The sequence below is a fragment of the Choloepus didactylus genome, chromosome 7 (genome assembly GCF_015220235.1).
Source record: "Choloepus didactylus isolate mChoDid1 chromosome 7, mChoDid1.pri, whole genome shotgun sequence".
NCBI lineage: Eukaryota > Metazoa > Chordata > Mammalia > Pilosa > Megalonychidae > Choloepus > Choloepus didactylus.
In genome coordinates, this window is record NC_051313.1 from 139705470 (window position 1) to 139722995 (window position 17526).

Here is a 17526-nt window from a genome sequence, read left to right on the forward strand (position 1 = left end):
GTAGCATTAGATTTCTTACATATGCTCTAACGATTGTTAGACTTTATAAATGCAAAATTATTTTATAGTCTGTATTGCCATCTTGTTGAGGATTATGTGTTCCAGTGTATAATCGCTTTTCCAAACAAGCAGTTTGAAGAAAAAGCACAGTTTTACTCTATTTGGTACTGGCAGCCATGACTTTAAAAGAGTAATTTAAGCATTGAAAGCTGGGCTTCTAGAGCCAGACCTGGAATTGAAATCTGGTACTGCCACTTACTAGTTGTGTGACCTTGTGTGAGTTACTTAGCCACTCTGTGCCTCACTTTCTTCATTTGTAAAATGGGTATAGTAATAACTACCTCATAGGCTAGTGGAATTAAATGAATTAATCTGTGGAAAGCTAATAGCACAAAGTTATATGTTTAATAAATGTTACCATCATCATCTCCATTATAAGTGATTTATACATAATTATTATTAGTGATTTATACAGTTATATTGTTGCTCAGTGACTGTTGCCAACCAAGATATATACTATAAAACTATTTTCTTAAAAACAGTATTTTTCTAAAAGTTGTATAATTAATCCTTTTAATTAGTATAATATGGTGTCATCTTTGTTTTTATTGGACTCAATTAGTCTCTGTTAGCTCCTAGGAATTATTTTATTCCTCTGTTCTATGTCAGTTAAAGCAGCCTGAGAGGCAATTATTTTTGTCTTTTTCTAATGTTGCTTAATGTAGAGTTGCACTTAACTTCTCTGAAAACTTTCCTGACATACTAGGAACATCCTAATACTCAAAAAGTTGTCACCTCTTAACTGCATGCTAGATAGATATTGGATTCCTAGACCCTTGAGACCTAGATAAAGTATACCTTTTAACTGTAAAGTGTCATTTTAAATTAAAAATAAATTTGCATATTTAGGGGAAACATTAAGTAGTAGTTACTAAATGAAGTGTATGGAAATGTTATAAATGATTCGTGTTCATTTCTTCATTGCACTCTGTTCAGTAAGGCAGTAAAATCCTTGTTTGTTATGCTTACAGAAGTAGACTCGAGTCAGTTACGACGCCAGTTGTGTGGGGGAAGTCAGGCGGCCATAGAGAGAATGATCCACTTTGGAAGAGAGCTGCAAGCGATGAGTGAACAACTGAGGAGAGAATGTGGCAAGAACACAGCAAATAAAAAAATGCTGAAGGTAACATTTGCTTTCCCTTGAAAAATTATAAATGTGTCAAGTGAACTAAAATGTAGTTTGTAAAACACTGAATAGTGTACTAGAAATTCTTGTTGGGAAACTTGAACATAGATCTCCCTTTCCCCTGGCCCAGCTTAGAGTGGAAATTGTTGATGGGGCTAGGGAGCGCTCATCTGCCGGAAGGAGCAGTGGACTTCAAGATGAAATCTGGATTAAACCCCAGTTACACCACTTACCAGCATTGTGTGGCCTTTTTCAAGTTACGTTCTTAGTCTTATTTTCTCAGCTATAAAATTGGCAAAGTCATTAGGAGAAATAAAATGAGTGTGCTAATAAAAGTATAAATTTGAGATAATTTTATTATTTCAGTAAATGTTGTTCACTGTTGCAGCATACTGAATGTATAATATAAGGTTTTAATTTTGATCGGGATTAGTGAAGGGCTGAGTCATCTTTCACAGCCAGGATGGTTAAAGTCTGTTTTGGATTGCTGTCTATGAGATATAAATGGATAAAATTTAAACAGTTCAGTAAGTTAGTAACATTTTGTGTATCAGTTGAAGATGAAGGAATTTCTCCTTAGGTCAGCGTTGCATTTAGTTGTAAAGATGTTAGGGATCTTTTAAGTTTTTTTTCTTTTCATACTTAAAAAAGCCCCCAAACCCTTAGCAATTTAATTTTTTTACCCTGCGTTAGGTTGAGTTCAAGGTTCATTCGTTATAAGCATTTTCTTCTGAATGTTTTAAAAGAAGTCCAGAAAAACAAAGAGAGATTCATGTGGTGGCCTTGATGCTTGGGTATGGCAGGAAAGGGCAAAAGGCAGTGACTCCTGCCCTCTCTTCCTGACCTGAACTGAGAGCTATGTACCCATCAGCAATACTTAATAAGTAGCAGCTCATCTAGTAAACTTGGTATAAAATCGGTAGAAATAAAACAGCTACCTGCAGTATAACCTCAGTACAGCACCTGTGTAGACATAACATATCTGCCTAGTCTAGGGTGGGTTAAGGTGCTCCCTATGATACACCTCAAGTTAAAGGCCTGTGATCTTGTGTTTCCAGTAGCTGAGGTGGGAAGAGAGGTGGATTCACTGTATTAAATACTTCATCTACTGTATGTGACAGTAACTATGATTTCTAATGGTAACCTGAGCTATCAAAAAAGGGTTAGATAAATAATTCAAATTTTATGCTAAATAAAAGAGAATTAGTAGATTTTGCCCTTTGAACAATTTTTTTTAAATTTTATTTTGAAATGAATTCAAAGTTATAGGAAGAGTTGCAAGAACAATACAAACCCCATACACAGAACTCCAGCATACCCTGAACCCCCTCCCCCGAAACCCCGATCCACCAGCTTTAACATCCTGTCACACCATTTCTTTCTTTCCCTCCCTCCCTCCCTATCATTCATCATCTATTGCTCTGTATTCTGAACATATGAGAGCGAGCTGCACACATCCTGGAACAAACACTATAATTCACGTATACAATTACCATGAACAAGAACATTCTTTTATGCAATGCCATTAAGCGCAGTTAAGAATGAACAATTTTTATTTAAAGTCAAATTAGACATTAATATGTCTGGAAAATGTCATTTTCCCTGTAAGATTAAGAGTTCTTGAGGTCAGATTATGTCTTTACTGTCCCACCCCCTTTTTAAGTATATCTTTCTAATGTTTATAGAACATAGGTCTTAAATAAATATTTATTAAATCAAAGTTGAATTCATTTGAAAAGTATAATTGATTTTTCCTGATTGAGAATTTTCATCACCAGTATACCTTTTCTGATATTGGGAGTGCTAAGAGAAACTTAACACCCTCAGGCTCTATTTTTAAATTATTTGGAACATCTAAAGTTCTCCATGTAGGAAACTGAGTTACCGACTCATTTGCTAAGTACAGAGGATGTTTTAGGACAATGATCTCAACCTTTTTGATGTCTGGACCCATTCAAAATTATTAAAGTTATCTCAAAGAGCTTTTGTTTATATGGGGTTATATCTATGGATAGTTACCATAGTAAAATTAAAACCAAAATAAAAATTCATTTAAAATAACAATAACAAATCCTTTAAGTAAATAACATTTTTCTGAAAAATACCCTCCCAAAACAAAACAAAAATTGAGAAGAGTGGCATTGCTTTACATTTTTGCCAAGCTGTTTAATTTCTGGCTTGATGCCAGATTGGAGCCCTTTATCTGCCTCTGCGCTCACTCTCTTGGGATATCATGTGTCATGGACCTGGACACCCCCCTGCATAGTTGTGAGAGAGTGAAAGTGAAGAAGGCAGGTGTCCTAGAGTTGTTTTGAACTGCTTCCCTTTCATTTTCCAAACTTACCTTGATTTGCTGGGGATAAGATAGGTAATTGATACAAAGGAGTAGCAAAGAACAAGTCTGGAAGGAAAAGAGAAGCCAGGATTTAAGGGCAACACAAGGAGGAAAAAAAAAATTTTTTTTTTCTTTTTTCTTTTATTGTAGTTGAGGAAATTTAGAAAGTGCTTCTCTTTTCTTCACTTCAGGTCCCAGGTGATTGTAAGTTTTTTCTTTTTAATCTTTAACATTTTTGAATTTGCCTAAACTTCTGAGTTATATATACATATATAGAGAGAGTGCTTTGATTAAGGTTGAAGGTAAGATTTACCTGAATTGCTTTATCATAAGGATGCATGCATTTTGCTTCACCTGCTGTGGAGTGGCAGGCATTATTGCAGACAAATTTTAAGACTAGACCACCGGGCTGAAAATGGGCAGGGCCCTCCCGTAGCATTTGGTGGCCCATTGTTTCTCTTTACCTTTTTTCTTCTATTTTTCTGTCTTCCTTCTCCTCTTTTCCTTTTGTCTTTTTTGTTCCCCACCTGCCTAGGTCTGCCAGTGGCTCCCATGAGAATTCCCTGAATTGGCTTGTTCAGCAGGTATTTATTAAACTTCTGCAGTGTGGCAAGGCTGTAGGCACTGTGGGATCAGACATGAATGAGGAGCCCCAGCCTGCAAGGAGCTTTAAATCTAGTGACTGAAGCAGAAGTAGAACCATTTAGATTCACTTTATTTAGAAACTGCTCCAGATTTTAAGTCAAGTATGAGTAGAGTTTGAGGATCCTACCTAAATGGTGTCACATTTCCCTCAGAAATTATTCCCACTGAGGTAATGTTTTTTTTCTTTAAAATAAAAAGTAACCCACAATGCCATGATACTTCACAGGTATTTTCAGTTTTGTGCCATAACTTCCATGTGCATATATTTTACCTAGTTAGTAAATTGTAGTTACACTATTTTGTATTCTTTTCTTATTTATTGTCATAAAATTTATTTTCTCCCAGTTTCTATGCATTATACACAATTATTTTTAAATGGCTGCATATAGATTCATATATGTTGCTGTATCAATTTATTTCTGCTTTTTCTATTGGATTATTTCTTTCCTTTATTAAATGGTTCAGTGATCACCTTTATACATGTGCTTTTATGTTTCTTCCTTAAAATCATTCCATTGGGATAAAGTCCTAGTAATAAAATGTTGGGTCAAAGGATATGAATGTTACTGTGGCTCTTACTTAATACTGCTATACCGCTTTCCACAAACCTCCCGATTTACTAGTGGTAATGAAGAAATGTACCAGTGTCACTACCTTAATCCTACCTCAGTGAGTTTAACATAATATCCTAAAATTCCTTTTTTCTATTTCTTTGGCTACTATAAATGTTGCTTTACTGATTTCTTTCATTCTTCTTTATAAAGAAAGATATAGGTCTAAAGGTTCATGACTAGGAGCTTGATAGTGTCAACCTTACTCCCTGCCCTCCCCCTCCATGGTTTTATTTGTTTTCTTGCTTTCTGCTTCACACTACTTCCAACTGATGTTTCATGTATCATAATGTTGCCAGTGTGGTCCTTCTACAGTCATCTTTAATCCATATCATTCCTTTATTTAAAACCCCACTGCCATATTGGAAAGATTTCAAGCATGGGCATTTTACGATCTAAGCCCTTATCCAAGGTTCCAGTGATGCTTTCCTTTTTTCTCTCGGCTTCAGCTTGCACATACCTTGAACCTGCCTATTATGTTACTAGTAATAGACAGTATATTATTTGTTTATACCTCTGCCTGCCCTACCAGATTATGTGAGTTCCCTGAAGCTGGGACTAGGATCTGCTCCTCAGTGTCTAGCACCTGTGCCCAGGAGACATGGGTTGAGTTGTTTTGAAAATAGAGATTTTTTTCTCTCTTAATATATAGATTGATAATTTAAAAAGAGACTGCATCTTACAAAACAGTACAGTTGTAGTTCTGTGATCTTACCCTCTCACTGCCTTGGGTTGCTTCTGTATAAAATGGGTTTAATAATAGTAGCAACCTCATAGGGTCAGTGTAAGGATTAAATGAGATGATCCCTGTTAGTGCTCAAGACACTGCCTCACATGGTGTTAGTGCCGGATAAATGACCATTTTTTTTTTCTATGATTCTGTATTCCAGATGTTCTTTCAGTAACTAGGTTTTTACTAGAGGCTGTAAATAATGGTCTTGATTTTAGATTTGGGACATTTCCCCTTTGGGGTAGCATGTCAGAATGTGGACCTATGAGCATAGTTTTTTGTACTTGTTTTACTTAACTAGCTATTCCCTGGACAAATTTTTTAGTAATATATTTTTAAATTTATCTGCACTATTGGGATGATACCTCATTAGATGGTTGTGGGGTAAATTAAGTCTTGAGCAAAGCTCAACACTTAGAAATGATGTGTTTGATTAAAGTCAGTGTTCCAGGTTATAGCATAATATTCTTTCCGTCAATAAGTTTGGACTGGGGAGAGCCAGGGTATAGAACCAACTAGTTGGTTCTACTGGATGCTCGTTTATGCTGGATGCATGAAGACATAGTTAACACCCAAAGACGCGGGTCTGACCATCAGCAGGCTACCTGTATGCAGCACCTAGCTATAGGGGATTCAAAACTATTTATCCTCAAAGAACTTTCATTATAATTGGGGAGAGAAGTCTAATACAAATGAAATATTCAGCACTATAGACCATGCAGGAGCCACGTGTTTGCCCTAGAGGCATACATATTCCCTGTCTGGTAGCCTCACGACGACTTCACGGCATTTCTTTATGGGGAATTCTTGTCCATATCCACAGTGCAGGGGCCAGTTTGGATGAGAAAGGCGAGAGGTAATCGGGAAGCCTCTTTCCCTCTTCCTCTTCTTTCTGAACACTGGTGAGATGAGTAGAGGAATACCCAACAGCAGGAGTGGAATCCCATGACTTGAGCAGCTGTGCCCAGGGGACAGTATTCTTTGGGAATTTCAGTGTTCCACATTTCAGCCTTCAGCATTTAGAAAGGCTTTTGTTCCTGAGTTCACAGGTTTACATTTTCCGTAGCCTTCTGAGTCTGGAAAGTGTCCTGTATCTGTATGATTGATTTATATATATGTATGTATATGTATTTTTTAAAACTGTTTTCTATATATGCCTTTTACAAAATGAGCCAGGGAGAAACTGGGAGATAAATTTTGAGGCTGCTGTAATAATACAATACTCTAATACTCTGGATTGAAAGATTTGAATGAACTGGCACTGTGCTAATTTCATTTAGTTCATTTAATCCTCACAAGATGCGGTGAAATAGAATCTCTTGTAATCCCCATTATACCAGTGATGAAACTGACACCTAGAGGAGTGGTTACTTGCCAGAAACCACACAGCTACTCAGCAGTGGAGCTTGGACTTGAAGCCAATGTCTACAATCACTATACTATGCTGCTTCCCATAGAAAGAAGGAAAGAGACAAGCTGGAGTAGTCATTTGAAAGGAAGACTATATGCTAGCTATTCTGAGGTTTTAAGAGGAGTGGATGACTTGATGATTGGAACTATTGAATATATTAAGAATAGAGGCCTTGAAGGGGAGCCAGTTTAGTTTGTTTTTTGATTTACTGAGTTTGAGAAGATGGCATCCATTGAGATGTCCAGTGGATTGACCACAGATCTGCTTAATTTGTTACTTAAACTGATATTTTCACGTGTATTTAAAAAAAGAAATGTAGGCAGGCCCTATCACTTTAATGTCAGATAAAATATCTTTTGTCTTTTCCTTTACCTTAACCAGTATTACAAAGGAATTAGGTTTTTAACAACTCTTTTTTTCTCTTTGATGTAGGAATGGGTGCGTGTGTGTGTGCACATATTTACAAGAAAAATGAAAACAAGTTGGTCTTTACTGCATAATCTAATTTAAAAATGTACAGCCTCAAAGGCATGGGGGGAAGTAAAGGAATGGGTCTAAAGGTCCTAGTTTATCTGTCGCTCAATTTGGAACCATTGTGGGCATAGTGGCTGAACTATTTCAATTGAAAACCAAATTGATATATTTTGAACAGGATGCATTCAGTTTATTAGCTTATTCAGATCCTTGGAACAGCCCAGTTGGAAATCAGCTTGACCCAATTCAGAGAGAACCTGTGTGCTCAGCTCTCAACAGTGCAATATTAGGTAAGTAAAACCAAAAGGTACAATTTCAACTAAGGTCTCTGAATATTTTGGAGGGGGTATTGTGCTGGCCTTTATATTTTGGTAAAATCCTAAGAGAAATGTTTTCTACATTTTTAAAATACCTTAGAATGTGGAAGCCTTCCTTCTTTATCTCAATTCTAGGTTAACAGGATTCAAATGGAATAAAAACAGTAGATAGGGATGCATCTTAAGATGATTGGAAAATAAGTCTTGTGTGTGCACATATGTAAGCATTGCTGGTAGCTGTGAATGTGTTTCTCATTTAGAATGAGATCTTCTGGTGGTCCATATGTTAAAGGTCAAAACATTACTCTATCAAGGACACCATTTCCCCTTGTAGCCCTCTTTAGTGCAAGGTGTCTTCTGCCACTCATTTCTAGGCTGGGAGTTCAGGGGTGGCATTCTTCTAAACTCTGTCTAGACCCTGTCTTCCTCACATGCTGGAGAGGAGGAGGTGGGTGTGAACGGCAAGGTGGGTAATTGGGCATTCAGGCCTAATGGCCTTTTGTTTTTCTAAGTGAGAAATCATCAGGGGCTGAGAGTTGTGTGCACTGCACAAAGTGGCAAAAATTTGGATTGGAGCCAATGAAGGAATTGAAATAGTTAACAGAGGACAAATAAAGTTATTAACTTGTGACATTGAGAGTCCAGCTGAGAAACAAAGGTATGATTTATGGTGGCACAAAAACATTTTATGTAGTTGAATACATCTTCTTTAGTGGATTGACTGGAACTAGTGTTCTAATTTGGCTGCTGTAGAAGGAATTTGGGGATATTAATGAAAATGTTTTCTCATTATTGGTCCAAAGTAAGTAGAATAGATTAGAGTGAGGCTAAACTTGAAGAAAATGAAGAGGCCAGGAAACGGGTCTTGAACAAGCATAGTGAAAATGGAAACAAAGGAGTAGAAGAGCTTGAATACTTGAAAAGTTTGCATTTGACCCACTGGGTCATTTTATCTAGCCGGTGACCCCTTACTACACCATTTTCCCCATGTTTTGCTTGAGGTAGTTCCAGTGGGCAGAGGTAGCCTGAGCCACCCAAATCACAGCTCCCGCCTACCACGCTTAAAACAGAGGTACTAGGTGGCTTGTGCATACCTTGTCAGCACCTACGTGTGGCATCCAATTATAACTGCATTTAATTTAAGCAAATTCAACTATATTTGCTCACCAAATAAACTGTTAAGAGTGGGTGAGGAAGGGAGTAGCAATTACCTCACTCAGGGAGGGCATGAAGTGAGAACTTTCCCTTGGATTTACTTGTTCCCTTGGTTGATTTCTGTTCCTCTTAGCACCTCACTACAGGGTGTGATTATACTATTTATATCCTGAATAGACTTTTTATATGAATTCTGTAACTGCACATTTTGTGCATTGTAACTCGACAGGGTTGAATGTTTACATTGCATTGTATATTATAATTTCTGGGCAATTCCAGGGGGGTGGGTTTCAAAGATAAGTTACACGAGTGATTTTTCAGGTGACTTTAGAATCTAATCCTTTGGGTAAAATGGGATTCTACTCCAGATTAGAGTGGCCCTTTAAATGTGGGGCTTTTAGGAAGATTAGGACCGTGCTACAAAGAGTGGATTACAGGTATTCATATGTGAGCCTTAGTCTGTTTCTTTACCTTTATACAATTCTTTATTTGTTAAGGAATAGTACTGAGGTTTTGGAATAGGAGTAGGGTCTTTCGTGTCATAGTTTTCGTATTTGTATATAGGAATATGAATTTTCTTCAGTTAACATGTTTTTCTTTGGTTGTACAAATTCATTTAGCTCTATTGGTAAAAATGAAAATTTGGTAACGATGGGATTGTATGGCAGATTATGGGTTAGTGTAACTTCTGTGAAATTACTACATTGTATTTAGGTAATCTCAGACTTTTGTCCTGTTTTCTGAGGACAGTTTTTTATTTCTTGGCTTAACTTCAAAGGAATTAAATTTCTAAATATTAATATTAAATTGCTTAGGACCATTATCCAGGTTGTGTTCTTACATACTGTGCTGTATTACCTAGGTTCATGTTTAAGAAGTCCTTAAAATTATTGTATTGTGTATAACTCCTGCAAGTTGAATATACCAGAAGTTTTAACAGTGGTTATAACACGAAGCCCACTTTGGCCAAAATAAAATTGTAATAAAGTAGCTTTAGATGCCTACCTTTGAGCATAGTTATTCCTTGTGGATCTCAGACATTTTGAGATAATGTTTCTTTTTATTGTTTATTCCCTATTATCATAGGTTTTACAGTAAAAAAATTATCTTTCATTCCAATTAAGGCTTAATTAGTTTCAACTTATAAAGTTCTGTTTAGAGTCTGCAAAAAAAAAAAAAAAAAAAAGAGAAAAAAAAAACACTAATTACCATCAAAATTTAGCTAAACATATTGTTCCAAAGAACCGCCACTTTTCAAGCCACACTTGCTCACCAATCTTTGTACCTTTTCTTGTATGTTTTCATTCTTAGGTTCTTAATCCTGTTCTGTTTGCTCTTGTACCTTTAAGTCTTGAACATCCTTCTTTATATTTCTGCCCTATTCCTTCTGGAATTTTCTCCTTCCACAACCATACTGAAACCTCTGAACCCAGAGTGGAATTAAACCATATGGAGCTATACCAACTACATAGCACCATTTTGCCTTCATTAAGTCTATGAAGGACTTAATTAGCAATTTTATTAATTAGGACCTATGTCAACTTAATGTGGACATTGTCTCCAAAGAAGAAATGACCAGCTTTTGGGAGGTTAGATTAGTCCATTTTATCATCTCTGGCAAAGAACAAATTTTGGTAATTATTACATTAAGAAATTTCTGATACATAAGACCCATAAACTTTAGTTTATTGGTAATTTCTTAAAAGTTAGAACTACAAATTGCAGATTAACTTCTTCAAAATCAGAGTGGTTTTGCTCTGTCATTTCTCACCATCACCAACCACTTGCTCCCTAGCAACCCAATTAGCATTCACCAATATGACCTGGAGATGATGAGGCAGCCTCAGTTGGGTACCGTCCACTAAAGTGGAAGAATCCATCAGTGAAACTTTTAACAGAGAAAAAGGCATCAGGCTTTCAGTAAATATCAGCTGACCTTGGTCAAGCAGAAGAGCTTGCGAAGGAGAAATGCTCCTCCTTCCCACTCCAAATATTAGAGAAGAAGTTACATCTTTCCTATCACGGTTAACATGGAAGTGAAACAGTTGAGTACCTGAAACTTAAGCTGTCTAATTCTGCAAGAATTTTCTTTATAGTTGAATACTCAGTACCCATACTACTTAAGTAGTTGTCTGAGGCAGTAATTATTTGATTAGAAACTACCTTTGGTAGTTGAGTAGTTAAGAGTGGTATAGGTGTTGGTAATTTTGATAAGCAACACTTCTTCCTGATTGGAAAATGTTCTTAAAAATGTCTTGCTAATTGTTATTTCCATTTTTTAACCTTTTTTCCCTCAGAAACTCACAATCTGCCAAAGCAGCCTCCACTTGCCCTAGCAATGGGACAAGCCACACAATGTCTAGGACTGATGGCTCGATCAGGAATCGGATCCTGTGCATTTGCGACAGTGGAAGACTACCTACATTAGCTATGCATTCAGAGAGCTCAGACCTATATTGTGGCATATAGTCAACATGGATGTAGACCAGCTCTGCTGATTTGAAATTTAGATTTTTTTAATTATGTACTGGGGACAGGTTTTTGTCGCTTTACATTGCTTCCTAGTTTACAGCATGATGCAAATGATTTTCTAACTTAGTGTTAGGAGAAGTTATTTTCCATCTCTAACCTCTTAGTTGTCTAAGAGTTAAATATTACTGAATTTCAGACATTCAAATTGATCATCACAAATCATTTAAAACAATTAGTTTAAGAAACCAAAAAGTCCTGCCTTCTTTGTGGGCGGGGAGAGGGGGTAAGGAAATGGAACAAGTTGTGTTTGTGTTAGCATGTGGGTGATGTAAACTTCAAATTGGGAGACATTCCGACCCCCGCTCCCTTACAAGCATTCAATCAGTGTAACTTGAAAAATGCATAAACATCCAACAGTTTGAATTTATAGTGTTGATGGAAGAAATCATTTTTAATGTGTACTGTAAAACTTGAAATACTCAGGAGCTGAGTGAACATGTCTGTTGCTACTTACAATCCCGACCTGTTAGTCCCAGTAGTTTTGTTTTAACATGGTCTTTTCAACTTTGTTTCCTGTTTAACTACAGATGACTTCTGTTGTAGACTCACAAGTTTAACTGTTGTATTATAACAGTATTACATGTCAACAGTGTGGTTATGACCTTTATTTATATAAAAACCAAATATTTAGTCAGTTTACCGTGTCTTAATTTAATCTTTGTACACCTTCCATTTTTAAGTGCTTAAATGAGTACTATATTGCAATAAAAATGTAGTGATATAATTAACCAGCCATTAAAAATTTACTTCTACATATACTAGAGTGTCAATCGACTTTATATATTAGGTACTTACACATTTTTTATGATTAGCATAAATTCTGAACCATTAAATGAATGTTTTTCTACTATCAGTCTGAGTTCTACAACCTAAGACTGCCCTCAGTCTACTAGCCTCCCAGGACTAGAATCAAACTTGATATAGTGGGCAACATAGACAACAGGAAATTAATTTCCTTGTGTTTTCATTATCATAATATGGCACATGTAATTTGCCAATCAAGCAAACCTCCAAACTGGGTAAAAATAAATTTAACTCTTGGAGGTAACTAACCTTCCCTTTCGCAAGGCAGGTGTTTGTTAGTTGACTGTTTTGTACACCAAAGCTTAAATCCTAAGAGGAACAGATATTTATCTATGCTTAGGTTTTGCACTCCTTTACAATTACTTATTATTTCGTGACGCTACCCATTAACATGACAAAGCCATAGTCTGTGAACAAATTCTCAAAAATTACACTATAGCAGCTGAAAAGACTCTTTCTGATGTTCTCTTCTCTTTTTTCTCTCTCCCTGCCATCCTTGCCAGGCACCCACTTACTCTTGCTGGTTTGGGTATTGCCTGCATTCAGTTGAATGGATACACACTTGCAAGAAGAAGGGAAAACAGAATTCCTTTTAAGTTGCCTTTCCTTTCAGGACCCTCAAAGGATGAAGAAATGTGTACTTCCCCAGACAAATAGATTTATGATTTTTATAATGACCCCTTAAAATGATCTACCAAATATTTTATTAGATTTTTAAGAAAAATCCTCTAAGTTAAATAACATGAAATTCTTTACATACAAAGTAGCGACTCTTCATTTAACTTCGATTTACTCTTCCAGAAGTTGTTTTCATCTTTCTGAACATCCACCGTCTTTTAAACCTCTTGGCATTTTGTTTTCTCTGGGTTCCTAGTACAGAAAGTTTTAGGCAGTAAGAATATTAGAGATACAAAATTCCCAAGAAACATGTAAATCAAAATGTTTTTTAAAGATCCTCTCGATTACATGAACATAAATATTAAAACTAAAACTGCTATGTTTTTATTCAGAAGCAACATAAATTAACATAGAAGTCATTAGAGGAAAGAGTTACGATACTTCATAATTAGCTGAGCATGTGCTAGCTCTTTAAAAATAATTATGCAATACATAAAACTATCAAAACCAAGAGAATAAAATCTGGATCTTACCCCAAGCATTATTCAAAAACTGAACTGCAGCCTTTTTCATGGGCAACCTCTTATTGTCAAGAGAAAGGAATTTATTTACTAGAAAAGAGAACCATTTGTCAGTTTTTTTGTCTCATTTGCAGAAAAAGTGAGAAAAATAGCACTTAAGGAAATCACCTGTAGTTCGGTTGGTTCCTGGACCATATAAAGAATTTTGTATGAAGGTCATGGCTGCTTGTTGCCTTGAATCTCTTAGATCTTGGTCTTTTAGTCTGACAGCCAAGTAGCTGTGATTCTGGCTGATGACAAAAGGTGAAAGTGAATGAGGCTGATGCTTACTTTCCAAGTAAAGTTTTTGTTGCTTTCATAAACAGTTTCATAAAAATCTAAGCACTAATATTGTATATGCACAGATAAGATAAAAATAAGTGACAGAGTTAACTTTTATAGGAAATGGACGAATATTCACATTTTGGTAGAGCAAATATTTGATTTTTATATAAATATCAAAACTGATTTTTCCCAAAGCTCTAATCTGAAATTACTAATTAATATTTCCCACATAAACTGATACTTTAGCTACCAAAAGGTGTCATTACATTCTATATGAAAAAAAATTAATACCTGACAGACTGTACTTTTTGTACTTTCTCTTTAGTTTTCTTAGAGTCGCTGCCTTTTTCACTCTCTTCGCTTTTCTTTTGCAAATTACCTAAAAAATTTAGATTTTCTAATTAGCATTTATATAAAAATAAATCAGGAACATTTGCTGGAGTTCACTTTAGATATCTGGTACATAAAGTTTCTATGCAATTTTTATTTCTCAGAAATACAGATAACAGGCTTCAAGCTAACTTGGCTAGGCCAATGAGATTTCACTGAACATATCTGCAAATGCTTTTGATGTTTATTTAAAGAAATAAATGAGAGATTATTCAAATAAGAATGGCTCATACCTTCTTTCAACTTTCCCAGTGATTTCTTTATGCTAAGAAGGAACAACAAAAAATGACTGGAATGGCAGATAGCAAGCAAAGATTATTCCATAAATTATACAGTTTCATTTGGTTTTGCAAATAAAACACTCTCCCCACCCCTTTCATAACCACCAACCTATTTTACACAGGATCTTGAATCAGTTTTGGAAAAGCAAGTCACTCCCCAAACCACCACTCTCTCCCTGCCAGCAACTCCCAATCACCAAAATAGTGTCTTCTCCGAATTTAAGAATCTGAAAACATTTTAGCAGGCTTCCAAAAGAAATTAATCACTGTGACTGATGGAATTAAAGTAAAAGTCTTAAGAATGGGTTATATAACATGCTATTTGTTACTAGAAGCAAAAGGTGGTAGGCCTGCCTCATTGTATTTTGAGAAATCACAAAGGATTAAGTAAACAGTTTAGACATAAGGGACAAGGAACAGCCTCAAGAAGTCTGGCCCAATGGACAGACAAATGTAAACTGATAAAATACAACATGAGACAGCTACACAGAAGCATATGAATGGTGGAAAAGGTACGCCAAGAGGTAATAACTGGGGATAGAGGGATGTTGAGAGAGAAGAGGTGACACTTGAGCTTGGTTTTGAAGATGAAAGAGAATACGGCACCAGATAAATTTATTTCTATGTGTAATGTATTCAGGATCTGAAAAACTCTGGAAAAGTTCTTTTAAAAAGTCCTTTTACTGAAAATTTGAAAGCCAGTAACCTAGGTAACAGATAAAGGGGAAACGAGAATAGTAGCAAAAAATATCAAATAACTAGAAGTCTAAATTTAGTAGGTTTTGACTGACTCCATGGGATGGATGAGGGAGAGGATGACTAGTTTTTGTCTTGAAACACTCAGTGGATGGCAAAGCTACTAAATAAAAAGGGGAACAACGAGGAAGGGCAGGTTCATGGCGCATAAGGTAAGTTCCAGACGAGTTAAAGGAGCTTATGGATACGTGTCTACTGCCCCCACCAAACGATAAATTTCAAAACAGTTTTATTCACTACCATGTGCCCCTACCCCCTAGCACAATGACAGGTGCTCAACAAAATTTAGTGAAATACTTTGGGATCAGGAACTCAGAAAAGAGTTAAATCCGGGAATGAACAAAAAGAAATGGAAAAAAAAAGAACATTTCCTTCCATGTTTCCCACCAAATTCAGATATCCACTATGTGCCCTAAATTTGGGATTATAATTCCCCAATTATGTGATTCAAAATGTTTGTGCCAGCATGTAATTCCACTACTGGCTATTTCAAAGATGGGTAGTGTATGTAAGCAAGCATTGCAGTAAGATTACTTACTTAGTCTGGGAAGCTGTAGTTAACTTCTCTAGAATAGTATCTGGAAGAAGTTTTCTTTTCTTGGAATAAAGACATTTTTTAAAAGTCAATAAAAAGTGATGTACGTGACAATATGTCAGGAATTCCTTCCCAAGTTTATGATTTTTAAGGACATCTAGGCAAATAAATGAATTAAGCTGAACACTGTCCCCAGCATGTCTAAGCTGTTGGAAGACTGGGCCCAAAAAATTCCTTGAAAGATCAGAATCTATTCCACATTCTCTGGAAAACGTGGTGAAAATTGGAAAGGGTGCCCACCAATTGTCAACCCTCAGTTTATTCTACAGTTACAAGGTGAAAACAGTTATGCCCTGTCCATCTAGTTTCAATGCTCAGCGACATCATTTCGGTGACAGACAACAAAGCAATCACACCCTGTGTACCAACTCTTAGTTTACAAAGACACCCATTTAATTCTCACAGTAACCCAGTTTCATAACTACGGTGTCACGGCCAGCTGAGTTATCAGAGTTGGGACTCTAACCCAATAATTTCGAATTCACAATTCTCCCCACTCCCATTTTCAAACGGTGGGGACGGCAAGGGGTACGTGAGCATCGTTCTTTCCACCGCTGTCGGAAGAAACATTAGTGACCTTTTCCCCACCCCAATCTCCTACCAGCCCAAATGGTACCAAGCACGGGAATTCTAGTCCCGGCCGGGTTTTCTTGAGACGGACGCCTCCCTACCCTCTAACTTACCTTTTGTTCGATGAACAGCTCCTCCCGTCGCTTCCTCTTCTCCTTCAAGAGCGTTTTATCCCTGGGAGAAAAGGTGACAAATCAGCGCTGGGCGGGACGTGCGGGGGTGGAGAGGGGTTTCTCCCGGGCCGGCTCCGAACCTGCGCACGGTCTCCCGCACTCGCCGCTCCTCTTCCCTCGCTTCCGCCTGGGCGCTGGCGAAAGTCAGCTCCTCCGGGGCCTCATCGTCGGACTCATCTTCCCCTTCTTCGTCCTCCTCCAGGGGCTCGGCGGCTGCGCCGCTGCTGGGCTGCCCCAGCAACAGCCCGTGCTCCACCTCCTCCTCCGAGGCCGGCAGGCCCTCATCCACCATCGCCGACCCGGACGCCGGCGCCCGGGCGCGGGACGCTAGCTGCCGAAGCTGCACCATTGCCCACGCAGCGCCGGACCCTCTGACCTCTGACCCGGAAGCAGCGCGCACGGGGGGCGCGATATGAAAGACGGCACAACGCAGAGTCATCGCCCCCTGCAGGCTCGGAGGCCGCATGGAAGGGTGTGAACGCCTGCGCAGAGCGGGAAGGGCGTGGCCTAAGGCAGACAGAGGTGGGAGGCCCGGGCTACGGCGGATGCGTGCAGGTGCGTACCGGCTCGGCGCAGCCTGGTGGGTTTCGGCCGAAGGCGGGGAAGACCCATCGTGCTGTCCTCCTTCGCTGGGTCTCGGAAACCCAGTCACGTTGCGCTCGGGTCGCTGTGCGGCCGCCTTCCAGAAACAGAGTTTCAAAGGGAGGAAAAGCCCTTAGCGGAAGGAGGCTGTCACCGACGAGACCCGGGCTTAAATGAACCCTGATTCCAAACGCGGGCTCGGGAGTCGGCGACCTAGGGCCTCGCTGACCACCCACCTAAAGGGGCCTCTCAGCCAGGCCCCCTGCGCCGTCACTGACATCACTTCCTAAAACCGTTTATTGTCTGACTCCCCTTTACAGTGTAATGGGAGGGTAGGGACCTCGCCTGATTCCCTGCTGTAGCCCCGCGACTTTGAACAGTGGCTGGGCCCACTCCGAATGCTGACTAAATAAGTACCTGTTGCAAGAATGAATGACTTCAACGTCGCGTACTGAATGGAGTCTCTTGGTATACATGGCTCCTGGCAACCTTACCGTATTTATCTTCTCCCACTTC

At 38.1% G+C, this 17526-nt stretch overlaps 2 protein-coding genes across 4 annotated transcripts in view; one reads left to right on the forward strand and one right to left on the reverse strand.

Annotated features, from left to right (window-relative positions):
* RANBP9 (RAN binding protein 9) overlaps positions 1–14273 on the forward strand; it is a 105761-nt gene extending 91488 nt beyond the window's left edge. The window contains exons 12-14 of one of the 3 annotated variants that reach the window (XR_005217934.1): positions 1032–1183; positions 3672–7682; positions 11162–11199. Coding sequence is in view for 2 of the 3 variants with exons in the window: in XM_037843573.1 (XP_037699501.1) it covers positions 1032–1183; positions 7571–7682; positions 11162–11292 (395 nt within the window). In the remaining variant the exon portion in view is untranslated. Of the gene's footprint in view, positions 1–1031; positions 1184–3671; positions 7683–11161 lie in introns of all 3 variants that reach the window. The other 2 variants (XM_037843573.1, XM_037843574.1) reach the window with 2 other exon arrangements.
* On the reverse strand, positions 9853–17084 carry NOL7 (nucleolar protein 7). The gene is made up of 9 exons (XM_037843581.1): positions 16509–17084; positions 16369–16429; positions 15629–15687; positions 14287–14318; positions 13955–14042; positions 13508–13629; positions 13352–13429; positions 12961–13070; positions 9853–10026 (listed from the first exon to the last, which is right to left on the reverse strand). The coding sequence occupies exons 1-8, from the start codon at positions 16892–16894 to the stop codon at positions 12979–12981; spliced, it is 918 nt and encodes a 305-aa protein (XP_037699509.1). The 5' UTR covers positions 16895–17084; the 3' UTR covers positions 9853–10026; positions 12961–12978.
* Positions 17085–17526: the final 442 nt, after the last annotated feature.